General features: G+C 34.2%; 1 protein-coding gene across 1 annotated transcript in view; it reads left to right on the plus strand.

Moving 5' to 3' along the window:
- Positions 1-18,950, plus strand: part of LOC149770132 (uncharacterized) — a 72,374-nt gene that overhangs the window by 41,697 nt on the left and 11,727 nt on the right. Inside the window, exons 2-3 of the mRNA XM_089949346.1 lie at positions 12,641-13,240; positions 14,561-14,713. Of these exons, the coding sequence (XP_089805472.1) occupies positions 12,694-13,240; positions 14,561-14,713 (700 nt within the window). The 5' untranslated portion in view covers positions 12,641-12,693. The remainder of the gene's footprint in view (positions 1-12,640; positions 13,241-14,560; positions 14,714-18,950) is intronic.

Consider the following 18,950-nt stretch of genomic DNA (forward strand, 5'->3'; position numbering starts at 1 on the left):
AATTATTGTCTAAAATCACCCAATGACCAGTCATCACTAAACTCTAAATTCCCCCTTGCATGCTTCGTCTTGTTGCAATTATTATTACTCTCCAGTAAACAGCTCCAAGCCTAATATTAGGATTTCACGCTATGCAATACAAAACAAGAACAAACCTCCGAATACAATGATTATTTCTATCTCAGATTACTTCAACATGTATAACTAAAACTATCCAGATAATTATCTATGTTAAGAATGTAGGGAGCGTCATATTTACAAAATTGATCCAAGCTATTATAAAATCATATAAATACATTACATTATGAGGTCTGGTCCTGGAAATTTGCTAATTACTTGGTTGGTGACGAAATGGAAGGAATACCATACTCACTTTGAGTATATTACTGACACAAACATTATTGTTTACCCATGGTATGTACAGTCTATATTTGTATTCTAACACTTATTCGAGTCATGTCGGTTTCATTGAAACGTATGGTTTAGTTTTAATTTATTACCTCTATGGGATTATACAAGTTATAATGGTGTTTCTTGACTTCTCGTTGAAAGAAAAATCTCTATAGTGAAAAACTATTAAAATGCATATGTTCTCTCTCCCTCCTCTCTCTCTCTCTCCTTTTTTGGGCAGATTTTAAAGTAGATTAAATGTTCTAATATAGCGATTTAAAGATTAATACAAGATTCTTTGTTAAACTTAGGATTTATATAAACTCATTTTAAACTCTTTCTGATGAATGGGGTCTGGCAAGTTTGGTCCTATATATCCACCAATGATCCAAGTAGACGTCACATCTTCTCTGTCCTCCTATTTATTATTTTGTGACACCATTACTCTCTTTCGAAGGTTTCATATTTATTCCCTATTGACTGCAGATAGTTCACATAATTATTTCAAGCGAAGGCGCGCGAACTTTGTACTTAATAATCAAATAGTTTTGCCGGATATCTTGATATCTGAAGTTTCCTCTATAATTTTCAGAGTGTTCGAGATATAAGACCATTTAAACTCATGCAAGTTTACTTGTCACAGGATAAATTGTACTTGTCACTTAATGAATCTGTGCCCGTACAGATGATAATCTAAATAGAGTTGACACAAGAAAAACAGCCAACACAAAAACACATACAATACTTTAAATATTGATTATATTAATATGCGTCAGCGCATTAACTTACAGGTTAACGATCACAAATTTAATTTTTTTGGTAATGATGTAAACATGTGCTTCACTTTAGAATATATGTTTTAAATTGCATGATAAACTCCAAATAATCTTTTGTGGCAATGGATTCTGTAATTAATTTAAACCACTATTAACTCATTACAATATTTCCTATATTTCAGTTGAAACACGTTTTATTTATTATTGTATATATTTCTGGACATTATGAACTGCTACTGTAATGAATGCCAATTATTTGTTTTTGAGTTAACATTTTTATTTTTAAAATATATATTAATGATGTGTTTGATGCTTACTCGAACGGCTGTTTGCCGGTCAGGCATTCTATTATACTTACATAGTTTGTTTGTGTTTATTATTATTTAATTATCCACAAAGATGGAAACTAAAGGCAAATTAAAGGCCTTTTAAACGAGAGGAGTATTTAATTATATTATTTACTAACACCTGCACTGGAGATTCATAGTAAATTAACAACCATAAGTCCCCCTTTGCAATCTTGATTACTGTATATACCCTTGTTGTCGAAATATTTGCTTTACGATATAAGATATACCTTGATCATATCATAAGCCTGAATTTAGTCTCTCCGCATGATAATTAACTCATGTATACACACACACACACACACACACACACACACATATATATATATATATATATATATATATATATATATATATATATATATATATATATATACACAAAATTGATTTAAGACTTCCGAAAGTTTGTACTTGTAACGGTATTTTATTTATATAATATTCAATTCAAAATTTGTTTGGGAACAAACAATAAAGTCCTAAGTACCATCCCATTTTAATAAACTATTGTTGCCTGCGACGTTTGACACGCTCTTAAAAGGTTCATCTTAACATCATTATGATCTACACTGTAAATTGCTTATAACTTCTGAAAGTTTATTAATTTAGCCCAAGAGCTTTCTGAATTTCTTAATGTCTGTACATGTTTCCATGCAATAACACTGCATCACATTATAACTTGCATCAGGCATATTCATGCAGCTTACTCGCTCTCTCTCTCTCTCTCTCCAAAAGTCTGAAGCAATCCTACAACTCCAGACACTGTGCATGTTTGTAGGCATTGAGTAGGTGCCCAAACAAAATGTCTACCAAATATACTCCACACAATAAAGTGTAGGTTTGAAGTGTTAAATTATTTAGAACTAATTTTCGATATCCATAGTGCAAATTTTCCGTGACTGAGCTTACATATTTTGTTTATACTTACAATTCAGTCTCACCCATACAGTACCTGTTTCACTCTACTATAAACAGTATAAGTCTTAATGAAAATCTCCTGAATAGATATAATAATAAATTTGTTAAGGCTATGACAGTAACTCGAATCATACTCTTGTTTTTCGATAACGTTGGATAAACCAAGGGTAGGTGGATAGGTAGGCATTAATTGTTTACAATAATTAAGTGGATTTCGAAATTTTGGTGCAACACCGATTACCGAAATAGACTGAGAACTTGCCAATACTACACAATTCATGTTTTAATAAAGACAGAAACAAAATTAAAATAATTGTGGGTCAACTCATAATCATTACAATATTTGTTTAAAGATGTCACGGACCGAAGAATCTCGGATAAGACCACCCATTGATAGTTCTATGTTGATTTATACGACCATGCGCCCCAACAATGTTCAACAGCTTCCACTTTCTTTTGGCAGTTTTTTCTTTACTGTCAAGTTGAGTAAACCTTGGCTATTATCTGCTGCTAGTTAACGAACATGTCACAGTCTTCGAATTTGTCAGACAATGTATGTTTGTATAACAGAAAATAAGCATAGGTACGACTCCTAATGTGTTTCCGAAATGTCGTAACATAATTCAGTCAGCTGACATCCCATATACAATAATTACCTTGTGAGACGCGGAGAAAGAATTATCAAATCATTAATCCAGAAGTTGTATTATTTTTGCACATTCATACCCTTTGCATAATGAATAAGACATAATCAAGATGTCTTCTCCTTGATAGTATGGAAAGGGTGTCTTGAAATTTCCAAATGTTACAAAACATGTTAATAAAATCTCATACCTCTATAAGTCTAAACTGATCACCATAATGCATAAGAATGCTACAAATAGCTCTATGTTTGTTATATTTTCTGGTCTTGTGTTCATACAGATTCGTTGTGGGCGTACACATCGACAGCAGTTCAGCGTTATTGCATCGAGCCACTTATTCATTTTACATAGATCATAAGGTATATAAGTAAAACTAAAAAAAATTTCTTCATTAGATTCGCATTAAAGGATACACGTTTCCACTCATTAGAGTTAGATAATTGAATAGGCTTTGAAAAGCAATGTTTTGCAGCATTTTCTTGCACATATCCCTGCTAAGCAGGGGGCTCCATGGACTACACCTGATATCATCCATATGCTATTTTGTCAATATGAAATTAAATACAAGATATTAAAATAAAAAGTAAATATTGTGTTGTCAACTATAGTAAATAGATTTAAATTTATGACATGAGTAATGGAAAACAAATTGAGCCACTGGGTGCATCTCATCATATTTGGTATCCTAATCTGTATTGCCACACTAGAGGACTGGTTCTCTGTCTGTAAAATAATTAGTGACCCTATACATATACCTATTTGTTACCTGTCTGTGAACGTGCATTCATCTTGAAAATGATATAAGCTGATGAGGCAAAATGGCATTTAAATAGTTTTGAATATCCATCCGCAGCTGCATACATTTTTGGTATGACTGACAGGTATACAAACATCCTATGATTGACAGGCAAATCAATTGCACCAACGTCTAGTAACTGACATCGTGATTGGATTGCAACAAAATAGAAGAACACAAGAACGTTTGTTAGAAATATATTAATTGCTCATTAGTACAGGTATACCATCTGATTATTTATCACAGGTTTCATATTACCTACAGATTTATAATTATATTACATGCAATTTGCGATTGAATTTAAACGCACATGAGAAAAATCTGCTATAGCAAACGACTGAATCTAAGAACAATCTTGATTCCATTAAGTAGGCATTTTGAGTTATAATACATGTACTCTTTTGATTATCAAAAGCCTTGCATTTTTGTACTGGAAGTGGAATTGCATAATACATGATATCAGTATATGGAGATTTAGTAATTTATTTGACCACATTACACGCAGATGACAACAACCAAGTAACCAAGACATACGCTTCAAATATTTGGAGGGGAAAACACTCAGTATTAACTTTAAGACCAACATAGACGAATCATTTGAAGTGAAGTTTGACTAATCTCATTACTTTTAGACCAAAAGTGTTTGATTTCACAAAAGCATTACTCTATATTTTAGCTGCCTCATAGAAATATAGAAGAAAGAATTGTTATATGTACAATTTGCACTCCTCACTTATAACCAGGTTTGTTAAGTATCAGTTCCTAAGTTAAAGAACACATCTATCCTATAAATGAAAGCAGTCTTCAATTAAGATCGCTTTCTCTAGTCTGAACTGTGGTCTTGATTGGGTGATTTGATTGCAGATTCATAATATGTAAGTTTTCTATATTCACCAGAATTTAAATGAAATGTTGTATCGAAATGCAAACTAGGTCAGTATGCACGATATTATATGAAAACGACTATACAATCTCTTATTAAATTATATATTGTTTAAGTCTTCCTAGCTCTTCTTAGCATGGTGGCAATATTATTGCAATGATTTTAATTCATATAATTTAATTCACCAATACCAAAATTGAAAAAGCAAACAAAGCATTGCAGATATTAACTAGAGTGAACTACAAGTGCAAATATCTAAATATAGTTTTCGCCAATTAGAATGACTTCTACTATTATCAGAAAATATATACTAGATAAAATGCCACTAGCCACTTGAATTCTTGAATTTTTTTAAAAGTTTGGAGTTAAAAGTATTTATCACATAGTAGGTATAGTTCTCCTATAGTATGTGAAGTTTCTTCTTTTTTTTAAAAATTACCACACGATAAAATATCACTTTATGTGATTCTGATTATTTCAAATAAGCCCACGAACTTATTGTGCAGTATTCTCTTTACTGACTGGCTGCGATCGTGGGGAAAACCTTTTAACCCCACCTTCTGTCATTTTCTCCTTTCAAGAAACATTTTTGGCCGCCATTTGTCGAATCGACTCGCGAAAGGGAATTAGGAAAATATGGTCTCGTCTGTGTAAATATGGCTAATATACCCCCACATGGGTTTGTTATGTCATGTATAACATATCATAAAATAAAAAATGGCTAAAACCACAAGACAAAAGCTATAACAGGAACAAGTAAAACTACGGATATTGCTTGTGTTGGGGTGGGGTTGAAGGAGGCAGTGTATATGTAGCATGGAATCCACCCCATATACAAGCGTGGTTTAAATGTTAACTTACAGAAGTATATAAACTCCCCTATATTCATAGAATAATGTGGACATAAACCGGTCTCCAAACTAACATAAGTTTATCCAACAGCTGCATATTTGCGCGGTAAATATGTGATGCAATTCTGAGTCGAAATGAATTTGTTTGCATATTATACTGTTCCAAACCAAACACTGCAAATATCCGGTCACAAATACATTAAAGTAATATAGACATTTCTTCATCCAGTAAACCTTCTTTCACATGAATATCGCAATATCAATGTAATGTTTAGCTGAGAAAGTGACACTTGTAGGTTACGTAAACACGGATTGTCAACTGTACGGGTATTGCGTCAAACAATGCGACATCACACACATTGGACATTTTGAACATCAATGTTCATTTACGGCTGAGACTACGTTTTACGCACAACACATGAATGGTGCTTCGCCTGTCAGAATGAACGAAATGATTCGATGTTCTTTTCATCTACTGAAATAAAAGCTATGTGATGAAAATAATCTCAAATGGGTAATGATTTACTATTAAATTTATGAAAATTGCTGAATAATATCCAGCTTTTGCGAGCAAAGGCGTTTCATAAATTCAATATTAAATCATTACCCATTTCAGGTCCTCTATATATCGTTTTGGATACAATGTTTAAAGTAACTTTTTGTAACAACTGGCAACATCTCCGTTGTTAATAAATGCATACAATTTGTGAAAATGTAACTCCAAAAATAATACAAAAGAAAACTCAGTGTCGAAGCTATATCGACTAACCAATACTCTATTTTGAATAACTAATATCCCGTCATCCACTGACCAACACCGATACTTACTAACCATCACTCGATTTTATTGATCATACATATTCGTCTAATGAACAGCACCCATACCTTTTAACCAATGAAAACATATAAATATATACAAACTATATCTACAAATGCGCTAATATAGTATCACTCACAAGATAGGAAGAGGAACGTAAGAAAAGGGGAGGAATATACATACACTATTGTCACACATATAATTACATGATATCACACACAATGGCATGCATGTTGGTACATGCACAAACATGCTACCACCCCTTAGCAAGGACAGGAGAAATCACACATACACTAACATTCTGCAACCATTTAAAAAGTTTATCGATAAGAATAGTGTTAGTGAAAAATACCCAAACTGACTGTACCCTGTACACATTTTTTCTTGCATAAGTAGATGTTGAATTGTAAGGATATTTGCTATTACCCATACAATATTGGGATGATAGACTCAATGTGTGAGTGTTTGTATTTATGGACCTGTTATGGTCAGGAAGAGCCCTTGTTAAATATAAATTTGTGTGGGTGGTATGACTCGGCCGGGCATCGAACCCACGACCCCGAATTCGGGAGGTCGCGGGTTCGATTCCTGGCTGAGTCATACCAAAGACGTCTAAGAAAGGTACTAACATCTACCTCGCTTTGCGCTCAGCATTAATAGGTTAGTGTTAGGACTGGTCGGCAAGGTGTAACGATAATGCGGGTGGGACATCATGCTACATGTCTGTGGCATGATGCCCCAGTGATATACATCACTAAAGACTGTCACACTACAGACATCGTAGCGATATGACTGAACAAGTAGATGTATCTCTGGTAATTATATTTCTTTGCCATGGACGATTATCGTAATATCCTTTATGACAAGATTCCCACAAATTATGTCAATGACCCGTGATATTATAGTCCCAGAAGCTCCATACCGTCTCAAAACTTGGGCCAATTTTAAAGTCTCATAAACCTTAGGTGTCCCAAACATTGTTTTGAATTCCCATGCGACCGAGAATTGGCTTTTAGTTTTATGCAGTACAATGGCGGACGCAAGTAAGAATAAACCTTGCAACTCTGTTTTAGTGGATTTTGCTATTTAACTTTGGCATGAAATTTGGAAGCTGGTAAATACATCGCAAAAGAGAATGTATACATGGACAATGATACACCATGATATTACCGTTATACCACACAGAAGTGCTTGTTTGGGTGGAGTAATTGTATTTAACAAGAGAGTGTCCCTTGTTTAGAGGTCCATCTTCTGACTAAGCCATCATAATGGGATTCTACTTTCTTATCTTGTAAATGCCATGTGCGGGATATGATTAGCCGAGAATAGGTACATATGCTACATTTAATATATCCTGTCTTTCCAATGCGGACCATTGTTATATACATTGCTTAACACAGTTTCCAACAAAAGAAAACTAGCCAAACGGAATATGATTGTGTTGTTTCAATGTCAGTGGTGAACCTTAAATTGTATTCATGGTAGATTGAACTCGTAAAGATATCGTTTCAGCTATGACTTAAACTTCTCCCATACAGAGAACAATTTTGGAACAATGTCCGCTTAGCTTTGTCTTTTAAAATGTATCGAACAAAGTACGGAAAACATAAATATTATTGTTCTCCAATCATAGATAACATGCTTCGCCTTGCGCACAAAGTCTATAGGTCACAATATAAGTAATCAGAGGATCTTCAGGAGGGTGAAGGACCTACAAATGGAGTCCTAGTGGGTGGGTGAATGTGTGCGTGTTTCAAGAACTTGAAGATACAATTCGTCTCTCCGAGAAAGATTATGTCTGGAGAGTTAAATAATACTTTTTTGGCAAGCCCGATAGGCAACTCACATATCACTTAGGTGTGCCTGAATTAACTTTATAATGGTCATGGAAGTCAAGCTCTCACAAATTTCAGGTACTGGTCGGGTATTTAAAATGACTATTATTATACAACTTCTATAATTATTATATTAAAAACTCCACGCCCCCAATTAAATAAATCCCGATATGATCATTTTATTTGCTTTAATTCCGAATTCCATGGATTCCGAACCCCGTTTTATTACCGTCCAAAACAAAGTTTTAAACAACCAGACAACAATTTAAATATGAAATAAATTTATAAGCTGCAGTAAGTCATTGGTTCCACAAATATCTTAGTTCCATACGTGGCCAAAAATCAATTTTAAAGTGTTCAAATATAGCACATAAAATATCCCCCCTTTAAAGTAGAAACTTTTGTAGCTGTGGTAATCTTATTCACTTCGACCTGTCTTTTGACAACCAGAGGTAGTTCCAACGGAAATTCCCTGTATCGTAAGGATGCACTGCAGAAGAATTCCCAAGAGCAAGAACGTTCTTTTCCTTTAAACCTTGACAAGAAAAACAAAGCATGAGCCGCAGTTGAAACATTATTACTTATTATGACCCTTACATTTTCTTCAATGAAACTTTGTTATACTTTAACATTTCAAAATGAATTTGCATAACGGTTTTCTGCCTTATTTAAAACGTTGAGCCAATCACTGTCATGTGAATATTTTAGGTAAAGGATAAATATATATAATGAATATGAGCATTGCCAACATCAATAGCAGCAATTTGTTTTTTCTTTCTAGACCAAGGATATGTTGTGTATTGTATTAAACTTTAGAGAGCGAGAAATTGAAACGTATCTTCTGATATATATATATATATATATATATATATATATATATATATATATATATATATATATATATATATATATATAATCCTAGATCCATATTTGGTTATGACCTTTGCATATTTTGGAAGAGAAGTTGTTGATAATATTCTAGAATGTAACCATTACAAATGTGCCACATCAAGGGAATTCTGTTACGTAAAGGTAACAGTTTATATATAAACAGAGGTTATAAAGAAAGTCTTCCTTCATATGTTAAGTTCAGTATGTGGAATCATTTACTGTTGTGTTCAGATATAATATGAGATGAATTATTCTTTTAAATTATTCATTAAAACAAGTTGTTCCTTAACTATTTTGGGAATATTAAGGACTATTCAAAGATATTCTGGATTACATTATTTTGGTACAGCAAGAATATGGTTACATCAGCAGATTCAAGATTATATGAATTCTTTTGGAATATTCCATGCTTTGGAACTTGTAATAGAAAACTTAGGATTATTTTAGATTTAATATACAATTCTGTAAGTTCGTCTTTAATGTTCAATGTGAATTCAAGATAAATAAATTGTTTATTGAATTTTACTAAACTAGTCGGCTTTGCTTCTTTCTGTTGCATAGTTTATTACCAGAGTCGTAACACTTAGGATGTACACACTCTTACGACATAATCTTTACCACATACCATTATATCGTTACTTGATAAAACTCTTAAATGTTGACTAGATCGTTAACTAGATCGTGGTTTTCAGTGAAGACGCAAAATATATTCAAATAGCTATGTTTTCAGTTAAAAGAGATGTCTAATTTCAAAAGCAACTATTGCATGTTAACGATTTTAAGAGCGACCTACACAAGGTACACATTATATCGTGCGCCAATAAGATAAAGATAATGTAACGGTACGTGGTCTCTGGTACATAAGTCCTTTCTACCTTTTAGGGCATATATTCAGATAATTGTTAATGGTAAGTATGTTTATTTATATCGAAGGCCGTAACGTTTTTCACATTGAAATTAGTAAATTTGTGGACAGCTCTGAATGTTTTATAAGAGAGACTGGTTATATTATGGTTATATTATTGTGTCTTAGATTTTTATATAAATGTTTACTTGAAAAAATGACTCATTCTTGCCTTAAAATCTGAAGTAGAATCAGTCTTATGGTTGTGTTCAGTTTTGGATTTGGTTGGATTTATTTATTGAAATTATTATTCGCTAGAAATATAATGTGCTCAGTAATATTCTTGGACTAAAATATTAATTTTGAATTATATTTAATTCAGAGAAGAATATTTTGAATTATATTATTGTGATACATCAAAAGACTGTTATCGCATTGCCAAACTCCAAGCCATTGACACATTAGCACGTTTGAGATTACAGGCACATCAATACATTCAGTATCATTTGTTTGGAACACAACTGGAATTCAGCTAGAATCTCATGCGTTTGGACTTGAGATAGAACTTCTGTGAATATTTGGAATTAATTCATGATACCCTTAGTTCTTTTTAAGGTTCAACTTTGCATTCTAGGGAAATCGAATATCGCTGAATTTTACAAAGCTTTTTAGTTTTCGCTCTTTTCTGTTATTTTGTTGAAGACCATAGAGAAGTATACTTCACTGTTCCTTCAAACGCTCTGAATTTTCCCCTTTTTTATTTGGATCTAGGAATCGCTTTTCGCATTGGCTGAGCCCTAACTTGAGCAGTATTGTTTCATTTCTTCCATTGCTTTATGGAGATCCTGTTTAACACTTTTCTGACGGCAGAACTTAGAAAAATGTCAACTTTTTTCTCTCCTATAAACAATGTCAGTTATATACAGATAAGGTGATTTTATTAAGATCATGGGATCATTTTAGTTTAAGCGCACATGTACTTTGTCGTGTATCGAATTTGCCGTCCATGGTTAGCATTTCTCTTCTGAGAGATATTGGTTGCCCTAGAAATTGTAGTTTGAAAATGGTCGAAATAAAATTATGTGTTTTCGTTCATGCATTCTTCTTTCTAAATAAATTAAATTTTGTCGGTGTCATTAGAAGCTCACGTTTCTTGACAGAAACAAGAAACATAAGAAAACAAAATAACCCTGGTTGAATAGGAGCGGTTACCGTACTTTCGTTATTAATCAAACTTGAATGCATTTTGTAACTGTTAGTCGTACAAATGATACTTTGATAAATCCCTCACTCTCGTCACACTTCATCCCGCATTCTGACTAGTGAACACAAACACGCGAGTCCTTGTTGGTCGTTGAAACGCTACTATGCATATCATCTAATATATATGTGTGTTTGTTTAATTACCAGATAAAGCGAATCAATACGGCAAAATGTATATTTAATGTTTGTTAGGTAAAATAATTTAGAATAAATGCTTCTATACTTGATGAACAGATATTAAAATAATATGAACACACTATAGCCACCTTAGTACGTTTTAAGCTAAAACGAATTGACATATCTGTATAAGTAACATTGCAATAAAGTATCATTGAACGATTTAGAGATTTATCTAACAAAATAAAAAAAAAAATAAAGTAACAAACAACAGAATAGCCGTGCTGAAGGCAGAAGTATAATTGAACCAAAAGCATCATATATTTTTGTTGAAATGTCAAAAGTATACATATGACAAAGTGACGAAGAGCACATCCGATGCACATCTGTTTATATTATTGTGCTATGGGCACGCGGAAGTACATGTACCCAAACGTACAATTCTTTACTCTAAAAACATTTTCATTTGCACCTCAAATCAATCTATAAGAAATATAAACGGACAGTTTAAAAAGAAACAGATGGTATGGAAGTATTTTATGATACACTCTGCAAGCGACAAGACTAGTGTACGAAAAATTAAGATTTGAAAGTTGCAGGAACCATGGTATTCACAAGGGGAAAGTGAAACATTTAATTTAATAAAGATATATCTCATATTCAAAACAATAGAAAAGTACAAGTATAGTACGAGAAGGCGAAGTTAAAGTAGAAAAGGTGCGATACAACAAAGTTAGGTTCATAAAGTTTGCGACGATGATCACTTTTGAAGCAAGTATAGAGGTATGCACACAATGAATGCAGCTTCAATTACACGTATCCTAACTACTACATACCATTGTTCAGTCGTAACATGGCGGGTTGCTAATGTCATCTGTTCATCAATACATTTGTAAAATATGATTCAGATGAAGATATAACAAAAATTTTAACTAACAAGAGTGAACGATACATTACAAGTATGAGGTATGAAGTCCATATAACTGATCGGTGAACCACTGATCAGAATCGCATATAATCTAGGTCTATATTTGTTTTGATATTTTTCATGTTCATAAGGAAACGAAAAAAAAAATGATTGTAAAATGTTATATGCGTGATTGACTAGAATTTAGAGGTAAAGACATAAAGACGTGTTATTAAATTGTCAATATGTTGCTATGAATAATTTTTCGAAAGATAGCTAAGAATTAAGTGTAGGTAAAATAATCTTACAAAACATTGATCTGACGTATATACCATTTTAGGCTTCAATGTTTTCTTTTTCGTAGAAAAGCAACTTAATCTACTATAGCAAGAAGTCAGCAGAACAACAGCGGATCCGATGGCAACCGGTAGTAATCCCACAGAACACTCCTTGACAAGCATCATCAGGGAAGCCAACATAAGTGAGACAGTACAGCCAACTAGTACCGGCTTTACTATGTCTTTTGAAGAGATATCAACGTCAACAGAACAAGAAACGGCACAAAGATCATTGTTATCTACTACCATCCCAGCAGAAGAGCAAACAGCCGCAATAGTGAATGATGTAACTCTCAATCCTGCAGATTCTTCCTTGACCAAAAGCATCGAGACAAGCAACACGAGTGCTACAGTACAGCCTTTTGAGCAACTACTACCAACACTACAGTCGCTACCACACCCACAGTTACTACCACAAATAACAGAGCCAGAAACCACCCCAAGCACACCCTCATTTACTAAAAGCCACACGGAGGAACCAGAAATTACATATAGCGAGGCTTATGCGACATTCAACGACACAAAGCCACCAACAACCTCTGATATCGCAATAGTCACCTCTAGCCCACAGCAAATACAGCCAATACTGACGAACACCATGACAGGCACACATGTTTCCAATCAAGGTATAAATACCCATCGAAACTAAAGTTGAAAATGCAATTTTATTGAATGCGTGTCTATATATATATATATATATATATATATATATATATAGAGAGAGAGAGAGAGAGAGAGAGAGAGAGAGAGAGAGAGATAGTTATATAGAGAGAAAGATAGACAGATAAAGAGAATTACAAATAAACACCAAACAGAATGGAAGGTTATATCCGTTTATCCTACAGGTGATAAGCGGAATTCGTATTTAATACAAATTATACTATCATACAGGTACACACACTCACTCACTCACTCACTCACACACACACACACACACACATATATATATATGTATTCTTTGAAGAAATTATACATATTTATACAGGTTTTGAATTACTTGGCCAAATCATAAGCATCAGAAGGTGCTTTATAATATCTGGCACATGAAGTACAATAATACTGCATCGTAGATGCAGTACACAGAGGAGGAGGATTTAGTATCTGATCACAAGTACGAATGATATCATCTGAGAGAGGTAAATACTGAATACACATTTTATTTACATACCATCAGGGAGATATTTCGTTTATCGAAGAAGAACAAATTGGAGCACAACGTCTGTCTTTTGTACTTGTTTTACTTCGAATCACCCAAGGATATGCGTCAAATATGTGTTTATTGAAAGAACATTGTTAGGGTTCACAATGAAGTAATAATTATTCTATCAACTGAGTGTGCACTTCATTTAGGCTCTGCATCTATTATCTGCGTAAGTCGCATCCGTGTAGCATACTATCATGTAAAGAGTCATACAATTTTCACCCTCTTTTCTGTTATTATCTGTTCTGTTTATTTTGCATTTGCCTGCGACACGAACGCAATGTGAGTCGAAGGCGCCTAAGCTATATTAAAAGTAATGTTTGCACTGTTCGTTGTAATCTGCGCGGCAAACACACACTTTGTATATAGATACAAAGATATACAGATACCCAATTTAACTATCTTTATGTCGGGTATATTTGGCTCCATATAGCCAGTATTATGATCGTGCAGAAGTACTGTTGAACCATAGGCGTATATACAAACATGCATGTAGAGGTCTCAGCCTAGACATGTTGTTCTTTCATCATGTAGAAGTATTGTAAATGCAAATATCTCAAACATCTGGTCATTTACTTTAGACAAATACAAAATCTATATTGAATAAAATAATAAGAATGTGAAATAGTCCATTATTTCATCTGTATCACACATTCATATATCCATGCAGACAAATACATTCCTCCATCGACATTTGTATTTAAGCTACAAAACATGATCATTGAATATATGTTCGAATTTACAGGTACTACCTCAAACTTATTACCAGCAAGAGAATCGTCACTGATGGATTCTGTGATGAGTCGTCCCAAGGATTGGGTATTCAATGCTTTTCTAGATGAACTGTCGCTTAACATTACTAATGAAGAGCTCACAAGACTTAAACATTATGTAATAGGTAAATATATTCATAAGTATGTGGTCGCAAATAATACTTACGATATAAGTGATTTATCGCAACATAAACAAGTACAAGTACTACCATAATTTAATTTATACCCGTAAGGATTAGTTGATGACATAATGACATATTCGTAGTACCCAGCGAGAAATGAGGTAAGTGCTATAATTCTCCAGGAAAGCGGAGCAGTGTACATACATACATACATGCATGCATACATACGTACGTACGTGCGTGCGTGCGTGCATGCATACATACATAAATACATAAATACATACATACATACATACATACATACATACAGTCTGACACTCCAGACAAAGTCTCCGGATAGAAATTGAAACACTGCAATCCTACTTCATTCCTGCGCCAATCATCTTCTCGGCACACAAGTTATCGAGTAAAGCCGATGCGGTCAAAAGTCGATACATCAAATAACACGTTTTGCAATAAATACTATGCACAATTTTAAATATGAAACAAACCTTTAGGTTTAAATTGTCCTTTGCACTTAAAATTTTTAGGCTATAACGTTTGAGCAAATTAGATCTCACCGACGACTGTTTTTCCCAGAGTCAGAAATTCCATGTAGGAAGTTATGCCTTAGAAGATATGTACAGACATGTTCGCAATGGTTTCGTGGAGCTTGATTTTGAGAATTGTTTCTTGTGAATGGTACGTAATCTCACGTTTGCATCTACTTCTGCGAAATGTGCTTTTTTGACGGTCGGATATCTTTGAAAGTGCCGGCAGGCCAGCGGCAAACGTGACGTTGTCTGAACAGGCACAAGTTCTCGCACGTTTTAGTGTCCGGAACTTCATGTTGGTCTAACGCGGGGAACTAAAACATAACTTGATATGTAGGAAACATACATCTGAAATAACATGAGCCATAGGCTATGGTTGAGTACCCTCATGGACGGAAATAGCTGTCAGAGATGGTATGGAGCGAATTATTTTGGAAGTACCTCAAGTTGTCGCTTTTAGAAGTTTATAGACTAGTTTCATTGTAAGAATGGCAATAGCAATGACCTGATGACCTTTAGTCACTCGATATGATTCAATTTATTTAGGCATTTGGTTGTTTTCAACATTGAGTTTCCGAAAGCCACCTGCTTCCTATATAAATGTATTGTTGCTTTCATATCGCTTTATTTAGGGTTATTGTCTTATAACATAAGAGCATCAGGTCTCAATACAAATGATACAATATACTTTTATATGATGTATAGAAAGTACAAACAGTGACTATATACGTAATACTATACGCTAATGCATAATATATTCAAGGTGTGCAAATACTTAATTAAATATTTCATTGTCTGCCACAAAATGACCTGTATCTGTTATTAACACAGACAGATACCTAGAATGGTAATGTTAGAAATATCCGTAAGTATATCATCATGGGAATGCACTGCCTCAAGGGGCAAACTTGGTCTCTAACGGGATAGGTTATGTCATATATATATATATATATATATATATATATATATATATATATATATATATATATGTGTGTGTGTGTGTGTGTGTGTGTGTGTGTGTGTGTTTCTTTCTGCCTTTTGTCCTTTCTTTAGAGTGGAGGATGAATCGATGGTTTCAACAGCAGCGTGAAGTGAATATATAGGTGTGACTTGAAAGCTGGATTTGTTTGTCAGAACAGTACATGTTACCCTGCATTCAGTAACTCGTGTTTGGAATTTGTTTGGTCAATGAGTACGTCCTGACGAAAATATTTTCCTTGGGAGAAGGCAACTTCTTTGACAGCATGAAATCCTGGAGTCACCATAGATTTCAAAAGGGACTCTATAGTACGATAAACCTATTTCATCACACGATACATTAGTTACAACTCAATGAATTATTGTTTTGGTATATGTAGCTTTACGGTGACATTTCCTATTGGGGATATAGTATTTGGTCTAGTGTCTTCTTTTACAATACTATTGACGTTGTCAAAGTACAACTTATTGACAAAAAATTATTAGTATGCACAAAGTTAAAGTAATAGTGTGATTTATTTCCCATTAATTGCCGCTGAAAGTCGGAGACTGCACTTTGACAAGAACAACCTTCAGCTAGATTGCCGTTGTTTCTCGCTCTCTGTACTCCAAAATATCCGTGCACTCACTAATTTGATTATTTTCCCTTTTGATATGGTATTAAGAATATTTGAGTAATTTAGTTGATGTCTATGGTTGAAATACGATCTGTGTTTCCACCCAGGATACGACAAAAACTGGGAATAAATTTGATGACGAATGATTTGCTATCGGAAATTCCGTAATTAGATGATTAGAAGATGCATAACATTAATTAATCACTCTTTGGTGAGTTGCCTCGAGGGCGTTTCCATGCCTAAATCCTGTCTCTGGTATGTCGACTATTAAATATCGATCCTTCCGGAAATACCATAGCATATTAATTTATTTGATGATTAGCTGAAGCTGATGTCTTTTGTTGTTCGCTGAATATTTATTTTAGGAATTGTCTTTATATCCCTGTGACAATCATGATTAGAATTAAAAAATGCTGTCCAATTAGCTTCCCGGTACTTTGGATGGCTTGAAGTAATTTTGAGGTGAAATGACATAATGTATTGCCAGAAATCAAATTGAATTAACTTTCACTAGGTAAAGTCAAATAAAATTGAGTATTCGTTGTTCTACGGTTCTCGTCTCTGTGGTGCCATTTATGTCAAAAGAGAGGAATGATTTTCGAACGATTCCAATAGGTTGCAATGAGTAGACCGTTGTGATTGGCGTTGGAGTGGTTAAAGTGTTTGTTGCTACTATTATCGACATAAACCAATGAGGGATTGAGAAGATAGCCAATACACGTGATGGGTATAATAATCAATAATTGTTTATTTCGATGCTGCAAACGCAAGTTTCCAATAGCTGTTCCAATGGCACATTACACCCAGCAAATCTGACAGAAAAGGGCGATTTGATTTTGAGTTGAGGTACAGGTTCTCCACAGCACATCACTGTTGTTGTCATTTTTGTTTTGTAGTTCACAGAGTGATCAATTTGGAGAGGAAAATGCAGGGGCTAATTGCATGTTCATGACTTCAACAAGGGCTAGTGAAGATGTAATCAAAGAATCAAACGTTGTTGGATTTCCTATCTTAATCTGACTTGAAGACTTCTTTTCAAATATCAAAGTTCATCACTTGACAAGAACGACAGTTAAGTGTCAGACATTTCAAATCACATTTGTATTAAGTTGTCATTTCCTATATCGGTTCTGGTAGCAGTAATTTATTTATTCTCTTCAAAATGTTTTTCAGTCCATGCTCCTAAGGTGTGTCTTCAATATAAGGTGATTTTGTCAAGGTCGATAGATGTACATGCAACTATCGGTTTTAAAGTTAAGGATGCCTGTCTCCTGAATGTTCAAATGCCAGCTACAATTTTAAATTACCACTGGTTTTCATATAATCAGCGAGGAACATATTTCGAAACTTGATCAGTGGAGCACACTCCTTGACATCTTCTTAATTAACCAAGTAGAAATCTTACTGCATGATGTTTACGTACTTGACAAGTTTTCTATTATCGCCACTGACCTTACCGTATTTGGTCTAAGGCACAATTGCTTCGTTGAGCGAATATTTCCTATAAGCAGTTTAGCATGACTTTTGCTTTTTGTGTTTGATGTCGATCTCTTCTGGGAATAGATACGATTGCTTTAATTTGTCCTGTTTGTATTCTGGATTGTGACACCAGAGCGGAAAAGAGCTCGTTTTGTGTTTCACTTTTCGAAAATTCATTGAAGTAGCCTGAAAACAATCGCAAACCTCACGTGTTCGTCCTGTTTTTATTGTTCTGTGATAGGAAAGTAACAAATTTCGAGTACTTTTAGCAATCGATAAACCCGACTGAGACCAAGAAACAATTATGCATTCACCCACCTTTCTGTCCAGCCACGTTCACGGCCATCTTGAGGACACGGTTTGTGTTGATTACACGTTTCATGACGATTGAGACAAAAGGGAAACATTCATTTTACGCGGCATTGATGATGCAACAAGAGATGGCGCAAGTTCGTCACTAGGTAATCTAACCAACGCAAAGCTTTGCCCGGCTACAAACGATTGACAGATTGATATGTCGCAGGTGGCATACTCGCCATTTTTTTCTAGGGAACGGGTATATTCCATACACTAATCCACATTACTTGTCAATGGATAAAGCTACCTTTAAGGCATGAGTACTTCCTTGTCCGT

Source organism: Sinohyriopsis cumingii, unplaced genomic scaffold, assembly GCF_028554795.1.
Source record: "Sinohyriopsis cumingii isolate HCF-2022 unplaced genomic scaffold, ASM2855479v2 utg002662l, whole genome shotgun sequence".
Taxonomy (NCBI): Eukaryota; Metazoa; Mollusca; class Bivalvia; order Unionida; family Unionidae; genus Sinohyriopsis; species Sinohyriopsis cumingii.